The sequence below is a fragment of the Akebia trifoliata genome, chromosome 13 (assembly GCF_017979445.1).
Source record: "Akebia trifoliata isolate Shusen 1 chromosome 13, ASM1797944v1, whole genome shotgun sequence".
In the NCBI taxonomy this organism is placed as follows: domain Eukaryota; kingdom Viridiplantae; phylum Streptophyta; class Magnoliopsida; order Ranunculales; family Lardizabalaceae; genus Akebia; species Akebia trifoliata.
The window spans coordinates 22945769-22965191 of record NC_141387.1 but is presented as its reverse complement, the minus strand read 5'-3'; the positions used below and the strand labels follow the sequence as shown (position 1 = coordinate 22965191).

The following is a 19423-nucleotide window of genomic DNA, read 5'->3' as shown; positions in this document are numbered from 1 at the left end:
GGCATAACTAGCCCCCTTTAAAATTTCTAAAAATATTTTAAAGTATATATAAAATATTTTAAAAAACAATTGTGGGGGACAAATCTGCCGCTACAGAACTATTTATCTGTCGCTGCAGCCTACAAGTCCATTTTTTCTCTAATTTTTTTTCTTCTATTTGAGGAATCATTTTCCTTATTTTTTTCAAGAATCGAAACTAAGCAAATTGAACTCTACTCTTTATCAATTCTTTCAATCTCTCGATTGCATTTGTGAGAATGGTTCGGATTTGGTGATGTTGAAAATTGATATCGATCAATTTATTTACTCTCCTAATTTTATTTTATTTTATGTTTTCCTTGTTTACTCGGTTTGTTTTCAAGATTTGATTTTTTTAACATTAGTTGTTGACTAGAAAGTTTAGGCTAATACTAGATAAAAAAGGAAAAAAAAAAAAGAAATAAATAAAATAATATGATTTTTTGTTGGTTTTTTTTTGTTTTTTTTGAAATTAGCGCTTTTGATTTCTTTATAGAATAACAAGAAACTAGGTGGGATTTTTGGTACTTTTTGTCGTTTCTTTCTATTATTTTTCTCTATGTCAATTTCTTCAATTCTTCAAGCATACAAGCAATGAGAAAAAAGTCAAAAGTTGTATGATTTATGAGTTAATGAAAAAATATAGCATAATTAAAAAATTATTCTAGTTGTAACAAAATTTTGAATTCTCGAAATAAGTTTCTTAGTTTCTATATCATCAAATGATGGAAATTCTAGATCTTTAGTTCTCTTCTGATTTTCAGATTTTGATTCATTTACTCTTTCTTACATAATAGGAACTTAATGAAAAGCATAACTAGTAGGATTTTTTATTTTTTAATTCTTTGAGTTTAAGAGTAGAGCAACTCCAAGGGAGATACCCATACCTATTTATGGCTCATCAAATGCTTATGGGTAGCCACTTTGGATATCCATGGGGTATTCACTCCAACTGTTCTACCCAAAAATTGTTATCCATAAATATTTTAATATCTTTTTAATTCAACTCAAATTTGAATTAAATTTGCTTATCAAAAAGCAAACTCAAATTTCAAACTGTCTGAAATTCACTTATTTTCAGCTAATTGTTTGAATTTTCCCCTCTGAAAACGATGGGTAACCAAGTGGAGCGAGACCTATTTTGGGTTATGAAAATTTCATGACTCAAAAAATGTTGCTGGATAGGTAGTGTGTTGGAGATACCTATTTTGAACTCTACGACCCAATTGCAATTGAAAGGGATGGGTAGTGGGATAGGTCATGCGATGGAGAGTTGCTCTAAAAAAAATGTCTTATTCAAAACTGTCTATTATTCTTTTTATGGAGAGTAATAATAGAGAGTTGATGTTAACTGTACTTTAGTATTATGAATATACATTAAATCAAGAATGAGAAGTAAATGATGCTCGAAGGGGTTTTGACAGTTTTGGCATCTCTACATTTTGTACAAAAAATCTTACCTTAATTCTTGTTTTACAGTAAGAATATACAATAATACTTTTATTAAAAATAAATATATACATTATTATTTCTAATTTTATTTTATACTAGTTCAGCCCCTGCAAATGAAACTTTTTGGGTCCACCCCTGGGTGTGGCAATAGAAGCTCTCTAAAATTAATTAGTTTCCTTGCCAGTCACTCTAACAGTCTTGTGCCCAAAGAAAGTAGGATGAGTTAGCATCAGGTTGACAGTTGGTGTAAAACTTCTGCTATACCTTTGTACATGAATATTGGTGTGTTGTTTTGCTGTGCAAAAGTTCATGCTATGTACCTAGATATTGGTATTAGGGAGTATAATGATATAATAGGTCATGTTTCATGGTAGTATTGCTAGTTGGTGGTTTGATCAGGATTAGGATTCTTAGTTGAGATTTGGATTGGATAAGGATTAATTTGAATTTAAGTACGATTTATCTATAAATATTTCATGTATTTAGGCTTTACATATCAATGAGAAAATTAATCAAAATTCCTTTGGATTTAGGAGATTGACCTTCTTGGATTTGTGTCCGAAGTACCTCGAACTCAGGACGTAAACCCATGAGAAATTGGTATGTCTGGTGTCTAGCAATATGCGTAATAAAAAACCTAGCTTTTTCTGCAGACAGTTCAGCCATAGACTCATAGTGAGAGAACTCTTCCCGAAATGATTGAAGGAATCCAAAGTAGTCAACTACAATCTAAGTCACCTAAGTAGCTTGGGCAATGTCTTGATAAAGTTTGTAGATCCTCTAGTCATTCTGAGCATGTGCATATGTCTGAGTGAGGGTTGACCATAACAAAGAGACAGTTTCTTGATACATGAACTTGGTGTAGATGCGTTGTTCCATGGAGTTAAAAAGTCATCTAAGGATAGTGCAGTTGTCAATCTCCCATTGTTCAATTTTGGGATCAGTAAGAGTTAGCTTATTAATCGTGCTAAAAAACCATCCAGATTTTCCTTTACTTCCCAAATAAAACCTAACTGATCGAGACCAGGACTGAAAATTACAGCCAGCTAATGGGGCATTAGTAATGTGTTCGGCTAAGAGGTTTGCTCCAAGAATGGTATTGGAGTCTTTGGTTTCTTGATGTGATGTCATTGCTTACTACGAATAAAGCAGTCAGAACTTTGGTTTGAAGGGAGATTACTATGGTCCCAGACACAAAAAAAGTACTTATAGTCGAAAATTACCACAAAGTAGCTGTCGTAGTTAGTTATACAGCCCTAGTAGTTGTTGTCGATCACCCAATAACAGACCACCAAGCAACACCAATAGTTGCTGTCGAAGGACTCTACACAACACCTTGCTGATGATAAAGGTCACAGAACAACACCTATTGCTTTCGCAGGTCACAAAACAACACATGCTGTTGTTGCAAGGCCACAAAACAGTGCCTTGTGTTGTCGCAGGTCACAAAAATAGCACCTAGTTGCTGTCGCACGGTTAACACAACCTCAAAAAGTGTCACAGGTCATAGAAAACAACACCTAGCTATTGTCGTAGGGTTAGCACAACCCCAAAAAGTGTCGCAGGTCACAAAACAACACTTTGCTGTTGTCGTAGGGCCCAATCGTATTTTGTTGCTGTCACAGGTCTTCACACAGCCCAACAATCCTGTCACACAACTCGCACCACCTAGAAATACTCTCGTATGGCAGCAACAAGAGTAGAAACCCTATCAAAGGCAAAAAATCGAACCAAACCACTTACGAAAGGTAGAAAACCCTATCGTAGGGTAGAAACACAACATAAAAATCTATTGTAGCATGTAAAAAAGAACGATTGAACCCTATCGCAACACCCGATTAAGAGAATAAGAATCAAAAGAAAAAAAAAAAAAAAACTCCGAAGGAGAGACCTCCTAACGAAGCTGCCGTTAGGTTATTAGGTCTCAAGATCTAGAGGTGTTGGTGAAGGAAAAAAGAGAGGAAAAGTGAGGAGAGGAGACTTTAAGATCCAAAAAAGCCAAAGAAGGGTCCTCTAGGGCTTTGATACCAAGAAGAATAACAGAAAAATAATTGTCAAGTCTCATTATGAGAGCTTGGTAGATATATATATTAATGAGGAAATTAATATCCCTTTGGATTTAGGAGATTGACCATCTTGAATTGGTCGAGGTCCGATCTACCTCTAATCAGATCAATCTCTAACCTCATTCACTTTTTATTCTTTATTTTGTGGTTTGATTATCATGATACGATTTAGGATCATATCAGTTCACGAGCCCCCATAAGTGAAAAGAGGTCCTACTACAAGGCTTGTTAAGGTGTTTGGGAGATAACTTTGGATAAACTTAAGAGACAAGTATGCTAAGAAGGAACCTAGAAGGGTTGAGAGGCTAAAAGGTGAAGGTATATATGACAACTTAGACCAATAAGTTGGGTACAAGAGTATAATATCTCTACCGAACTGTATAATAAGGACACACGATACAAAGCCTTTGAGAAGCACAAAACAATGACAAGTACTGTATGATATTTTAGCTATATTATATCAAGAAGTTTTTGAATAAAAATAAATAAAGAAATATATGAAGAAAACATTTCTACACATCATAATTTAGTAAAACTAAAGAATGACATATGGAATGTTGCAGCGATGGATGAGCGGCAAAAATAGGAAAGATAAAAATTCAAAATGACTCTTAGGAAAGGCAACCCTAATAGGTGATAAAATAAAGGAGAATCGTTTATCTTGATTTAGCCATTTACTACAATAACCATTGAAAGCAGTGCAATGACATTGGGATTGGAGTTGAAGGCTTTAAGAGGATTTAAGGAAAGAGAGGATATGGGTTTCAAGTAGTGAAGAAAGTTTGAAGAAGCATGCTTTACAAGAAAATATGACTGTAGTCGGCCCTAACATAGTTGGATAAGGACTTATCATTTGATTTCGTAAATTTTCAGTATAATTTGTTCTTGGGAAAAGCTAATGAAATTGCTCCATTTTTTGTTATTTTTGCAGACAAATGGCGAAAAGCAGTCCAAGTTTCTTGAAGATTTCATGATCAACAGATCAAAAAACAGCTTTCGAGATGTAAAAATAGTATCCGACTTTGCTGGTATCCCGCGGTTCATTGCTGGATTTTGCAACTGACCATAAAATTATTTAACACAATGCCCACTTGGTTGGGTGGTTGATTTCTTCACTTCCCTTGTTGGAGGTCATGATTTTCAGATTCTCTTACAAGTGGTGGTCTATTATACATTGTTATGATGCTTCCACTCTCAACATGGAGCTGCTTCTCGATGATTATAGTAATTAAGGCTTGAGCACCAAACTAGGTTGTCCAGTCTTCCAATCAAAGGGAAAAATTGATACAGCATGAATTGTGAATATCATGATATTCAGGTGAATGGTATATATGCTGCTAGCATTTTCAATGAATAGGAGGTTCTTTGCCAGACTCAATGAAAGAAAGACTTGTATTCTTGTGAATTTGAAAGAACTGGGATTTTTTTTTTTTGCAAAGACCTTGTTATATATATATGTAATAAGTGTGTTAAATAAGTTTTTATTTTTCAATTGAGAAGTTGAACTTTGCCCATTGTTTCTGGAGCTTGTTGCTACTGGGTCAACCAGGTTAAGTATTCCACAGTTTTTGTCGGTTGAGCTGGTGTTATGTACTGGCTAGGAAGGGGCTGAGTACTGTTAATTTCCTAAAGGAACTCACTAGTTGCACACCACACATTATCAATTGCACTTCATAGCTTAAAATTTTTTCCTTGCACTTAATTTGGATGATTACACTCCAAAAATAAAAAAATATATTACTCCTTTTCTTCTTCCCCAATCAATTCCACAAATTATTGTTACGGTCTAATCCATTTGCAAACATTACAAATCCCTTGTAATCACCATGTATCCGATTTGACAAACTTAGAAAGGGTTGGTTTTGACAATTTTAAATCCATTGTGAGGCTTAAGAAACTCGTTGGAATCCATGTTGATGGATCGGATAAAGAATACGTTTAATTGTTGCCAAAGAAAACATGAGCAAAATCAATCTCAAGTACACAAACCTAGAATAAGCCATGGGAAGGTGAATAAGCCCATAAATTGTAATATTATGTAATGAAGTGCAATTAGTAGGTTAAAAGTGAGATTTAAAACGAGGCATTTATTTTTTCAAACTACCATTTGGTCATCCCTTTCCTAAATTCCTTGGTGGCATAGTCACAAAGTCGGAGTTTGAGAATAAGTTGTCAAGAGGAAAAATTCGGTAATATCGGCATAAAATAACAAGTGAGTATTAGGATTGTGTAATTGTTCCTACTAAGTCAAGATTCTCATGTTTCATCATTAAATACTGAATTATAATAATCAATTACCAAACCCCATATTGATTTCATCCATGCATGTACAACAAGTAATCACAAGTCCACAATATAGTGATTTAAATAACAATCATGAGTCTGAGTTAGAATTCATCTTGTCAAGACAAACTTAAAAATCATTATTGTCTTATGTTTTAGTGGTAAAATAGTCCCCATCATCTTCATCAAGGTCATAATCTCGTACTAGTGCATCAATATTATATTTTAAAAAATCTTCACTCAGTCATCGGAACCATAGGTCTTTTTTCTTAGGATACACCACTCTACACTGTGCTTAATCCAAGGAGTTGAAAATAGATAGCAACCAAATTACTAAATTTAAAATTAAATTCAACAGTTTTTTTTTTCGAACTAAAAACTTAGACGTTTATTAGTTGAAACTATCTTAAAATACCCTCTATCCTCAGCCTCTATAAAAAGAGAATTGAAATCTTGTCGTTTTGTGATATATATATATTTATGTCAAGTCAAGTAATAATTCCCTTATCTTTGAAACCGTTCCCCCATTGTACAACTTGGCATTTACTAAATAAATTCATTTTTAATTATTTATCTTTTGTTTTTTTTGTTTTTTTTTAAGATTAAGAGGGGAGGGAGGGGGGGGGGGGGGGGGAGGGGTTTAAGCAGACCCCTAACCAGAAAAAAAACAAGACTACATTCTGTTATGGGCATGCCCAATCGTTTACTTACTTACAATACCTTGTAGCTCTCTAGGTAAATTCATAGGATCCAAAACATTTGCCCCTGGCATGTTAAGAAGAGATGCTAGGAAATCAGTCGCTTGATTACTCCCCCTATGACAGAAGGAGAATTTTATTCGTCAAAAGTGTGTTGCTCCTATCTTGATTGCTTGGACGGCTCTTTCTTCTCTCTAAGGAGAGTTAGCTATCCCATTAATGCAGTCTATGGCAACTTTGGAATCAGCTTTACCCTTCAAGGATCTAACATTAAGAGAGGCAGTCATGTTCATTCCTTTTAGGATAGCCTGAAGTTCGTGAAAAAGGACTAATCTTTCTTGAGTGTTTTCTGCAAGAGCCCCGATCGTCAAACCTCTATTGTCTCTTATAATGGCACCTTCCCCTCCAACATTTCCTTTTAAAGAGCCATCTGAGTTTAACACGTGGAAGTCTTCCGGAGGCTTGACCCATTTACAACTGATAGGAGTTCTCATCTCAAACCTAGGCTGCAGGTTCCATGAGCTCATAAGCTCATAAAAGCTCTTGATGAGGCATTGTCTTTTATCGACGCTTCAACACTTTGAATCCTTAGTTGCACGTCCTGAATTATGATAGCTTTAAGAAGGTTTGGAGGGATGTAGTTGTTCTTGAATAGCCGTCTACACCTCTCGAGTCAGATATGGTGGATAAACGCATTGAAAGCTAGTTTCTTGACTATAGTGATGAGATTATTTCCTTTAGCATTTCTGCACAACCATTCAATTTATACACTTCAGTCCCTGTTTGTATGGCTCATGTTAGACTTCCTAAGTAGATTCTGCTAGATCTCATAGACTTAGTTGCACCCTAAGAAGATATGGGCTTCATTTTTGGCCTCTATTATGCAAAACAACATATTGAATGTTGAATGATAGCTCTCGTCAGCAACCTATTCTGAGTCTTGAGGCCTTGCATAACCCCAGTCACGTAGTTGTGTTATGCCTCTTTATGTTATTTGAGAACCATACTTGATGATGCCAACTAACTTGGGTGTTGGGCTGATGCATAGCCTCATAAGCTAATTTCAAAGTGAAGAAACCTTTAGGCGTAGGCATCCAGACTACCTTTTCCTTAAAAGTGATATCAAGGTCCAAAGATCTGATCTAGTCCCACATTCCCCCCAAGCTGGTGGCAAAATGTAGCGGAAGATTCCAAGTGTTTTGCTTGATTAGATCACTAAATTTAGCCTCTCTACGAATTCCTGACTCCAGGGAAGCATCCTGTTGCAAGTTGTTCGACAAAACTCTTTCGGGTGTCCATGGGTCATGCCATATAAGGGAGTCTCTCCCAGCTCCAATTCTGTGGGTCACGAGATGTTGGATGGTTCCCCTAGCTTGAAAGATCTTCTTCCACATCCAAGAGGCATCTTTGGGAATTGGGATTATCTAGAAATGGCCTCCCTTAATCTTATTATTTTGGATCTAATCGACCCAAATCCTGTTTTTATTGGATACTAAGTCCCAGACTTGTCTTGCAATGTCGACGTTATTCTGGATTTCCAGGTCTCTTATCCATAAGCTTCCTTCCTTCTTATCTCTAGTAATTTTGCCCCAACTGAAGCAATGCATATTTTTCCCCATATTTGGGCTTACCCATAGGAATTTTGCACAAATGCTTTGGATACCCTTTAAAACTTTTATAGGAAGCATAAGAACACTAGTCTAGAAAGTTTGCATATTGCTAAAGACTGATTTGATCAGCTCCATCCTCCCAGCTATAGATAAAAAACTTGTTTCCATGATTGGATCCTGTTAGTGATCTTGGTTATAAGGGTCTAATAATTTGCAAATTTCAACTGAGTAGAAATAAGAGGAATGCCTAAGTATCTTACCGGTAGGGCCCCTTCAATTATGTGCAAGGTTTTGATAATGTCTTTTTTTTTCTATCCTTAATGCCTGAGCAGTAAATGTTATTCTTTCTGACATTCATTTGGAGCCCTGTGACATTTTCAAACCAATCCAAGGCTTCTTTGACAGCTTCTACTGAAGTTTGGTTTCCTTTGAAGAAGATCATGAGATCATTCACGAACACCATGTGGTTGATTTGGGGGTTTTTGTAGTTAGACACAAGCTCCAGTCTACCCTCCTTGTGAGCTCCATGAGCTTAATAGATAATAATTCCATTACTAGCACGACCAGGTAAGAAGATATGGGGTCTCATTGGCGGCTACCTTTTCTGCCAGCAAAATAACCCTTTAGGCTTCAATTAATGGAGATGGAGTACATTGGAGAGGAAATGCAGGCCCAAACCCAAACAATGAAAGTATCCAGAAACTTCATCTTTTCCATGCAATAAACAATGGCTTCCTAGGAAATGGAGTCATACGCCTTTTTGAGGTCTATCTTGGCTGCACATTTTGGGGTACCTTTGACTCTGTGGAAGTTTCTGACCAGTTCATGGGACAACATGATGTTATCTTTGATGGATCTACCTCCGATGAAGACTGATTGGAAGGGGCTGATCAGATGATTTAAGGTGTTTTTTATCCTGTTGGCTAAGATTTTTGATATACACTTGTAGAGAACATTGCAGCAGGCTATGGGTCTGAATTCATCTATGGTAATTGGTTTATCTAGTTTGGGGATGAGGGTGATGGTAGTGGCATTAATCTCTTTGACCAACTTACCTTTCTGAAAGTAGAACTTGATAACAGCTACTATATCATCCTTTGTAATAATCCAAGTCTTTTGGAAGAAGGTTGCAGTAAAGCCATTTGTCCAACGAATCTTGTCTCCATCCATAGAGAAAAGAGCCAACTTGATCTCCTCTTCCTCAATTGGGAGATTAAGCTCATTGGCTTCAACATCTTCTAACTCCTTGAAGTGAACTTCTTACTCCATGATGTCAGTCCTTGAGCATATTCTATATAGATTTTTATAGAACTCGAGGATTTCCTTTTCGAGGTCTTCTTCCTTGTCTAGCCATGCTCCATTGCTATTTTGAAGGGAGGTAATCCTGTTCCTTGTTCTTCTAGCAATCAAGGATTTGTGGAAATATGGGATGTTGGAGTCTCCAAGCTTCAACCAATTTATTTTGGTCTACTGTCTCCTGGTTGCTTCTTGTCTTGTAGCAATCTCGTAGTATTCATGAGCAAGTCTATTTTCCTGGCAGCAAGGTTCCTATTGAGAGGTTGCTCTTGGATGGCTCGTTGAATGTCTTCCAGCTTTTTGGAAAGTGTGTTCGGCCTTTCTGATCAAACCAATCAAGATAAAATGTTTAACTTAAAAATTAAGCCAATTGCCACGACCAATTGATGAATTAAATTCCACCTTAACAAATTAAATTTTTGATTAATAAATTGAAACACAAATGCATCGATGAAACCAATCCATGATCCAACTAAAAAATCTCGATCAATTGACCAATAGCGATAAGTTGATTCTAAGCCACCAAATTACCAAAAGTCACGAGATGTACTAGATCATTGCTCTTTCCATTCTCTACACTCATACACAAGTCCCCATATCCTTCCCTAATGGATCGGCTGACAAAGGAAAAAAATTAAAAAGAAAATGAAAAAAAATAGAAAGAGAAGGAAAAGGAAAGAAAAAAATCTATAAAATGGGGATTCCTTCTCACAACTTGGACGGTCTTCTCTTTCATTTGGATAAACAGTAACACAACGCCATGGAAATTTAAAAAAGAAAAAAAAAAAAAGAGAAGAGGAAAGATTTTGGACTAACTTGGGATTCAGGCCTATTTTCTCAAGCTCTCCTTCAACGCCTCCATTACAACAACAACCACCCTTCCCTCATCTTTATCACATTACAACACCCCTCTCTCATGACCTTGAATTCAGTCTCCTTTTCTGACATCGTCAAGCTTTCCCTCACAACTATCATTTTCAATCTTTCTCCATTACTAGCAGCATCAAGATAAAAAAAACAAAAGAAGGAAAGAGGGGAAGAAGAAGAAGAAGGATAAGGTGATAACTTACCTAATTCACCTCCCTCGATAACAGTCCTTCATCCGTCTCTCTTTAGCAGCCCTAAAAAATTGTTGGAAATATTGACTTTTAAATTGAAAGTAATTCAATAAAGGAAGAAAAATAACTTCTAGGCTCGAATCTGATTCGATCTCTTTTAGACAAATATTCTCCCTTACTGATTGAACCACAATACACAAGGGGTCAAAGAACAAATGCCTTCAAGATACAAAGAAGTCTATACTCAAGTTATTTAATCGGATTATGTACGATTCGATTTACTCTAGAATACTCGAAAACATAAAAAATTGATTATCCCAATTTTGAACATATCATCCACGTTGGGGGATTTTGGAGTCGCCACCATTCATATTTGAAATGGGTGTGAATGGTCGCCCGGATTGTATTTTTTGAAAAATCATGTTTTTCAGCATTTGATGACTCTCGTACGAATATGGTTCATTTGGTCCAACTTTTGATTCAAGGTAAGGGGGTCCATTTTATGGAGTAGAGAAGGTGTTAAGCACCATACTCCATCCACCATTGGTGGTAACCTCGAACTCGGTCCATCTTGAAAATAAAAGTAAAATAAGAAAAGGAATTGAATAATCCTATGTGTGCTCTCAAGTATGAGGGGCTTTGATGTTGGTTCAACCCATTGAGGGCACCCTTATTGAAAAATGGGCCCTTTGATGGTTTAAATCATGGTGGTGTGTGTGAAAGTGTGAAGAAAGTGACAAGTAGAAGAGGGGAGTTGGAGGGCGTGTTCTTTTGTCCAAACCCACCTTGCTCCTTTGTTGACTTTCTTTGACTTTTTCTGATGAATTCCTTTGACCTTCTTGAATTTTCTTGAGAAGAAGTTGAGAGTTGAGAGTTGAGAATTGAGGCTTTGAGAGTTAAGGGTAGTGAGGTGAGTATAGAGTTTTTTTTTAGAGAGTATTTTTCTCAAATTTTCATTAGGTAATGAGAGTTGAGAATGATGGGGGTTTTATAGAGTTTGGGAGTTATTTTTAGGGGTAAGATGGGGTGAAATAAGGAGGAATGGTAGAATGGTGTAGGGTTTAAGAGAAAGGCAGGGATAAATTAGAAGTGTTTGGAGGGTATTTGTGTAAGAAGTTTAAATGAGTTGTTTTACAACCCAAATGGGTTGGATCTTTCAACCCATTTGGGTTGAGTGTTAGGTGAAGGATAATAAATGGTGAGGATGGGGTGTAAGAGAGTGATGGATGGGTTGAGTGTTTGGGGAGTAGTGTTTGGATTTGAAAGAATGGGGGGTGTAAAAGGGTGGTTGATGATATTTTGGGAGGGTGTAGGAGATGATGCCATGTGTTAAAATGGGTGGAAATGAAGGGTTGAGATGAATTGATAGGAGAGTATGAGTGTTTGATTTGAGAGGATGGGTGTGGGTTTAGAGTGTAGATGTGGGTTTTGTAGGGAAAGATGAGGGTAGATTAAGGGGAGGTATATGTTAGGGGTGTGGGTAGATTAGATTTTTTTAGAGAAAAGGTGATGGGTTGATGTGGGTAGATTAGAGGGAGGTATAGGATAGGTTGGGGATGAGGGATGTGAGTTGGGGTTGTGACATGTGTCCCACTTTGATGATTGTGGTGATTGTTGTGATGTTGGGTTGGGTTGAGAATTAGGCTTGGGTAATGAGTTGGGCTTGGGTAGAGTGTTTGGTAGGTATAGTGTTGGATTGGGCTTAGGTTGTGGGTTGAATATGAATGGATTTGAGTTGAATTGAATGGGCTTAGGTAATGGGTAGAATAAAAATGGGTTTGGACTTATGTTGAATTGAGTCGAAGAATTTAGAAAGGTGGTGAGGAATTGGGGTCCATGGGCTACGTGGGAAGCCTTAGGCCATTAATTGAAAGAAATAGAGGGCTTTTGGAGGTATGGGCTTTGAGGGCTTAATTAGTTTTTTATTATCTTTTTGGGCATTTTGCGTCGAGGGCCCGGTCAAATTTCGGTGTCTACAGCTGCCCCTCTTTGTAGGAGTTTCGTGCAAAGAACTGCAAAGAATAGACGAAACCCTGATTTGTTCGGGCCTGAGAATTTTGCTCGGAGAAGTTTGAAAACACCAATTTGGTTTGACGAATTTGATAACAAGAAGTGACTGCCCAAACACGGGGTCTGACAGGGTGAGCCTCTTGATTTCCTCGACCTCGTGGCACGGAGCTCGTGTGAGGTATCAGATTTGTGATAGTTTGGAAAAAAACTTTGAAATGAGAGTTTTCTAACGAGTCTTGAACAAATTTGAATTTCACTTTTGCGAAAATGCTATTTTGTCGGTTTGTTGTTTTTTTTTTCAACCTAAAATCCACTCTTCTTTGTCTTACTTTATTTTTACCACAAGTTAATATTCCTTATTCATGCCTTGTCCCTTGTAATGGTGCCTTTGATCCTTTCAACGGTGCAAGCAATAAGGTTGTTAACAGTTGTTACAGATCCAAGAAAGAGTTTTGTTGTTGGAGTTGAATCAACTAAGATCTGAAGGCAGGAGGGCTACATAGTCTGAGTCACCCACATTTTAGAACCATTGCAACAATATCAACAGGAGCATAAACTACAAACGAGCCTGTTGCATCGGTGCTACTCTCTTGTAATATCAACATGTTCTTTTGGTTTGGAATTTGGAGTATTTACTCGTAGTAGAGATACACAGTTGCCAAGATCAAGAGATCGGCTTGGGTCTTTTGAGGAGTAAGGAATCTTTCATTTTGAAGGCTAAGATTGGTAATCTACGGGAGAGGCTTGCCTAGGGTCCCTGCTTCGATGCCTTCGCGTCTTACCTGGTGAGTCATGATGCTTCGGACGCTGAAGTGGTGGTGATGGGGCAAGCTGCCCGAATTTGTGCCTTGGAAGAAATACTTGATTCTTTCTTCATTTCTCGTTGAAACATATGATTGGCACCATGTATTTTTATATATTTTTTTAAACGACATGTAATATGATGAAAAGAAAATAAGTTTTTTACTTACTTGGCCTCAGGTGTATCTCTTGCTTTGAAAACATGAAGTTTAAGTAAATCTTAGATTTTTCATCATCGGCCAAAATATTAGTTTTGAAAACGTTTGAATTTTTGTGATTTGTCATTGTCGAATAGATATTGTAGATATAGAATATGAAGACTTTTGAAAATCCTTTGTTACTTTGATAATATCTGTGCTTTCGCCAACTACTGAGGATATAGATGTCAGTAGTTCTTAGGTTCCTTTTAGAGTTATCCACAATGCCCCATTACTGGGTGAATATCGATTGAGCATGAGACTTGGGATTTCGGAAAATTTTTGCCGTTCACAGTTTATACTAATGCGGGCCAGGAGTTAATTTTTTTTTTATTTTTTTTATTTTTTTTGTGTTTTTCCTTATTGCCCCTGGCGCCAGTTACGGTTTTCACTAGACCCGGTTTCCACATTTTTGCGCATCGACACCCTTTTGGATTTTCATCGTGCCGGTGGCTTTGATTTTGCCATAGTTTGATTTTTTTACTCATAGCGCCCTTTCGGATTTTCACTATGCCCTTTCAGACTATGCTTGTATTTTTTTGGATTTTTACATTGCAGTTCTTGCTTTGCGTCTTTATGGCTTGGTAACTCAAGTTGAGCTGAGAGATCGGCGACTCTACTCTTGTAGTGGTACTCTTCTTGAGTAATAGATCTAGATTCCCCTCTCAAGTTTGCTGATCACTATTCATGGTTTGGCAACTCAAGTTGAGCCGCGAGATCGGCTACTCTACACTTCAAGTAATCTTTTTTTTCGAATATCCGACCTAGATTCCCCTCTCGGGTCTTCCAACGACTAACAAGACTTTGAGGTCCGGACCAAGTCGCAAGATCATTGGTGCTGCCATTGTCCTTATGTTGCCATAGAACATTCCCTGATAAAAAAGGACTTTAAGTAGGACGAAACGTTGGCTTAGGCTTATGGTAGTGGAAGGTTACAAAAAGATTAAGGTCTAGGTTTGTCTAGAGTGAGTTAGACCTGGGGTCTGTCTATTTTTACTTCAAAAGGTGATCTATGTCTCCTCCCAGCGTCTTTCGAACTTGTTTAGGTTAGAGATTTGGGTCGAGCTCAGATCAAGTATCCGAGTTTTTTTTTTTTTTTTTGTATTTTTAGCCGTTCACAGTTTATCCTCATGCGGGCCAGGAGTAGTTGGATGTTTTGCTTATTTTGCTGATTTTCTCCTCTTCTATTTTTTTTTTTACTTGCCCCAGTCTTAGGTTAAGAAATGAATGTGATGGCTCAAAAGGGTTGACTAGGGTGTGATAATTAGTTTGGGATAGCAAAGATGGTCTTTCGTCATCTTAGGGTCAAATCTTAGGCGTAATATTTCTTAATAGTGTCAGCATTGATCAGTTGTGGGAAGACTTGTCCATCCATTTATGTGAGAATCAGAGTTCCTCCCGTCATTACCTTTTTCACGATAAATGGTCCCTCATAGTTTGGTCGAAAATTTTCCCCGGTGTCTTCTTGGATTGGCAAAATTTTCTTCAAAACAAGGTATCCTGGTGAGAAATCTCTAGGCTTGACTTTTTTGTTGTAGGCACGAGCTATTCGTCATTGGTAAATTTTCTCATGACAGATAGTTGCAAGTCGTTTCTCCTCTATCAAATTCAACTGATCGAACCGAGCCTGAACCCATTCTATTTCGTCTAGCTCTGCTTCTTTTAAGATCCGAAGGGAGGGAATCTCAACCTCCACGGGTAAGACTGCTTTCATTCCATATACCAAAGAGTACGGAGTTGCCCCAATTGAGGTTCGAAATGAAGTCCAATAGGCATGAAGGGCGAAAGGCAACATGTCGTGCCAATCCTTGTATGTGATTGCCATCTTCTCGATGATTCTTTTGATGTTCTTGTTGACAGCCTGAACTGCTCTGTTCATTTTGGGTCTGTAAGGTACAGAGTTGTGATGAGTGATCTGGAAGTCTTCGCACATCTTGATCATATCCTTGTTCTTGAAGTTCTTGGCATTGTCCGTTATTAATCTGTTGGGGAGCCCATATCGATAGATGATGTTGTTCTTGACGAACTTCAATACATTGCTTTTGGTAACATTGGCATATGATACAGCTTCTACCCATTTTGTGAAGTAATTGATAGCGACCAAGATGAAGCGATGTCCATTTGAAGCTTTTGGAGAAATCTGCCCAATAACGTCCATACCCCAAAGTAAGAAGGGCCAAGGAGTAGTCATGCTGTGCAATTCTGAAGGTGGAGCGTTGATCTTATTGGCATAGATCTGGTAGAGATGGCATTTACGAACGTGCTGATAGCAATCGCTTTCCATTGTAGTCCAGTAATATCCCATTCTCATGATCTTCTTGGCAAGCATGTGACCATTCATGTGAGGTCCGCAAATTCTGTCATGTACAGTCTCGATCAATCGTTTTGCCTCTGCTTCTGTAAAGCAACGGAGAAGAACCTCGTGATGTGATTTTTTGAATAGAGTCCCGTTACTTAGGAAAAATTGACCTACCAATCTTTGAATAGTACTTCGTTCATTTACCGTTATATCTGATGGGATGGTTCGATTTTCTAAATATGCCTTGATGTCTGAATACCACGATTTCTCCTCGGGCTCTACTATATCCACTGGTAAACAATAGGCTGGTTCGTCATGGACGCCAATTTCGATAGGATCGATGACTAGGTCTTTTGAAATACTGATCATGGAAGCAAGCATGGGCAGTGTATTTGCAAACTGATTCTTGGCTCGCGGCATGTAAGTGAATGAGATCCTGGTGAAGTTTGAGTTCAGTTCTTCCAAGTACTCATGGTAAGGGATTAATATTTGTTCTCGAGTCTTCCATTCTCTAGTTGTCTGATAGATCACTAGACTTAAATCCTCGAATACATCGATTTCGTCAACTTCCAAATCGATTGCTGCTTTTAACCCTACGATACATGCTTCATACTCTGCCTCATTATTGGAACATTGGAATTTCAATCGGATAGCTCAGAACATAAGATCCATCCAGTTTGATCAAAACTGCCCCTATTCCATTTCCTTTCTAATTTGTAGTTCCATCGAAATACATCTTCCAACTTTACTCTTCGTCACTATCTTCAACTTCTGTCAACAGGATGGCCTCATCTAGGAAATTCATTTTTAGTAGCTCATAGTCAGGTAAGAGATGCTCGGTTAAGTGATCGGCAATGGCTTGTCCCTTGATGGCCTTTTGAGTGACATAGGTGATGTCAAACTCAGATAATAGTAATTGCCACTTCGATGTACGACCTGTTAATGTCGATTTCTCGAAAAGGTACTTCAGGGGGTCCATCCTAGCGATGAGCATAGTCGAGTAATTGAGCAAATAATGACGTAGTCATTGAGATGCCCAGACTAATGCGCAGCAAGTCTTTTCAAGCATTGAATATTTTGCTTCGTATTCGGTAAATTTCTTGCTGAGATAGTAGATGGCCTGTTCCTTCCGTCTTGATTCATCGTGTTGCCCTAGCACACACCCCATTGACGTTTCTTGCACTGAGATATACATCAACAGAGGTCGTCTTGGAATAGGAGGGATTAGGACTGGTGGATTGAGCAGATATTTCTTTATCTTGTCGAAGGCTTCCTGACAGTCCTTATTCACGCTTTTGATACATTTTTTCTCAGTAGTTTGACGATTGGTTCGCAGATAGGCGTGAGTTGTGCAATGAATCTGCTAATATATTGTATTCTGCCCAAAAATGCTCTGACGTCCCTTTCTGACACTGGTGCTTTCATTTCAAGAATGTACTTGGTCTTTGTTGGATCTATCTCAATGCCTCTTTTACTGACGATAAAGCCTAACAATTTTCTTGATGTTGCCCCGAAGACTCATTTTGCCGGGTTTAGCCTTAGACTGTATTTCCTTAGTCGATCGAATAACTTTCTCAAGTTTATCAAATGATCTTCCTCCAAGTTAGACTTTGTAATCATATCATCCACATAGACCTTCATTTTCTTGTGGATCATATCGTGGAATAAGGCCGTCATTACGCGTTGATAAGTTGTCCTGGCGTTTTTGAGTCCGAATGGCATGACTTTGTAATGAAAAGTACCCCAGGGGGTGATGAATGATATCTTCTCCTGGTCTTTTTCGGCCATTTTTATCTGATTGTAGCCTCAGAAACCATCCATGAATGAGAACATACCATGCCCTGCTGTGCTATCGACTAGAGTGTCGATGTGGGGTAGTGGAAAATCATTTTTAGGACTGGCTTTGTTTAGATCCCGATAATCGACACACATTCGTACTTTCCCATCCTTCTTTGGTACCGGAACGACATTGGCCAGCCATTCGGGGTACGTGGAGACTGCAAGAAATCCTGCTTGAAACTGTTTCATTACTTCATCTTTGACCTTGAGTGTCCATTCTAGTTTGAGTTTTCTCAACTTTCCTTGATCGACTTGCTCCCATGAGCAATCGACAGTTTAGAACAACGAGATCTGTGTCTAAGCTGGGCATATCTCTGTAGGACCAGGCGAAGATGTCTTGATAGTTATGCAGTAGTTCAATCATTTCTTCTTTCTGCTGAGGGGTTAACAAGGCTTCGATTTTTATAACACGTGGGTCATCTCCAGTGTCGAGATTAACTGAGTCTGTATCCTCAATGTTTGGCTGAACACCTTTTTCATGTCGTTCTAGAAGGTCTTTGATTTCTTTAGGAGGATATTCCACTTTGTCCTCAAACTCTTCCTCGATTCCCATAAGATCGAAGTCGAGTTCGAGATCGAAGTCATACTCATCCCTTTCATATTCTGTTATATCCAAAGGTCCATTCGATTGAGACAAATCCCTTAAATTATGAGAAAAGTCTTTTTTTGGTTTTTGGAAGATATCTATTTTTTTGAGATTTTGAAAGCTTTTTGATTTTTTTATTTTTTGAAGAATTTTTGGTTTTTTTGATTTTCAAAGACTATTTGATTTTTTTGATTTTTGGGTGCTATTTTGCGGACACCTGAAATAAGAAGAACAATCGTGCAAATTCATTAGTAAAGATAGAGAGCCCTCAAAACAGTCTTTACCCGAGGACGAGGGCTCGTTATGATCCTCAGGCAAATTGATTTTGCCTAACGGTATTTTTTTTGAGGCCTCAGCAGCCTCAAGGGTTAGAGGGAATTCTTCCCAATTGTTCAAAATCTCTCCTTCCTTGATTGGGTAGATGAGGTAAGAAAGTGGTTTGTTTGGTGGTTCGATGATGACCATGATCTCTGGTGGATTGTTGTTAGAATTGGGCATAGCTCCTCCCAAGCTCGGTGGGATGCCGATTGATGCCTAGTCAATGCCAGTGGAGAAGGGTGAATCTTTCTCTTTGTTCACGATGATTTATACTTTTGTAGGTTTTCTTGTCATTTCTGTTAGATTCTCGTTGAAATCCTCATTAAATAAGATATCAATGCCCTCCACGAGGGATGGTCGGGACTCAAAAACTGAGTCTTCTCGAATGCGTTGGGGTTTGAAACTTATTGTTTTCTTCTTTCTGGCTGACTTTGTTGGCAGTGGTTCCGATAGATTGTCGGGTCTGACTTGTGATTTCGGGAAGCTGATGCTGATGTAAGGAACCTTGCCCAGATTCCAAACATTTGGCTCTCAGTTCTGTCGTCTTATTAACCGGAGTTCTCTTTTCTTTTCGTTCATGTCAGCAATGTCTTTCTTTGTAGGTCTGAAGTCGAGACCGAAGTAAGGCGTGTGCTTGTTTGCAATGATTGGCGTAGCTTTCCCTCTTCCCCCTGGTCCCAACCCTTGTCTGGGTCGATAACTTGCTTTCTTCAAAACTCGTCCAACCATCAGATTTGCCCTTGACAGCTCTACTTTTACCTTCTCCTTCCCCTTTTCAACATGATTGACAACAGTGAATTGGTAGGAATGGTAAAGTATTTTGTCCTTCGTCATCTCAATGTCAATAAAGGGGATGTCCGGAGCTCTCCCTATCGGGATGAGATTTTCTGCT

At 38.1% G+C, this 19423-nt stretch overlaps 1 protein-coding gene across 2 annotated transcripts in view; it reads left to right on the top strand.

The window, feature by feature from the left end:
• Positions 1-5303, top strand: part of LOC147388086 (RNA methyltransferase family protein) — a 30525-nt gene extending 25222 nt beyond the window's left edge. Inside the window, exon 4 of one of the 2 annotated variants that reach the window (XR_015171201.1) lies at positions 4468-4603. Coding sequence is in view for 1 of the 2 variants with exons in the window: in XM_086420444.1 (XP_086276570.1) it covers positions 4468-4599 (132 nt within the window). In the remaining variant the exon portion in view is untranslated. Of the gene's footprint in view, positions 1-4467 lie in introns of both variants that reach the window. The other variant, XM_086420444.1, reaches the window with a different exon arrangement.
• The last annotated feature ends 14120 nt before the right edge of the window (positions 5304-19423 follow it).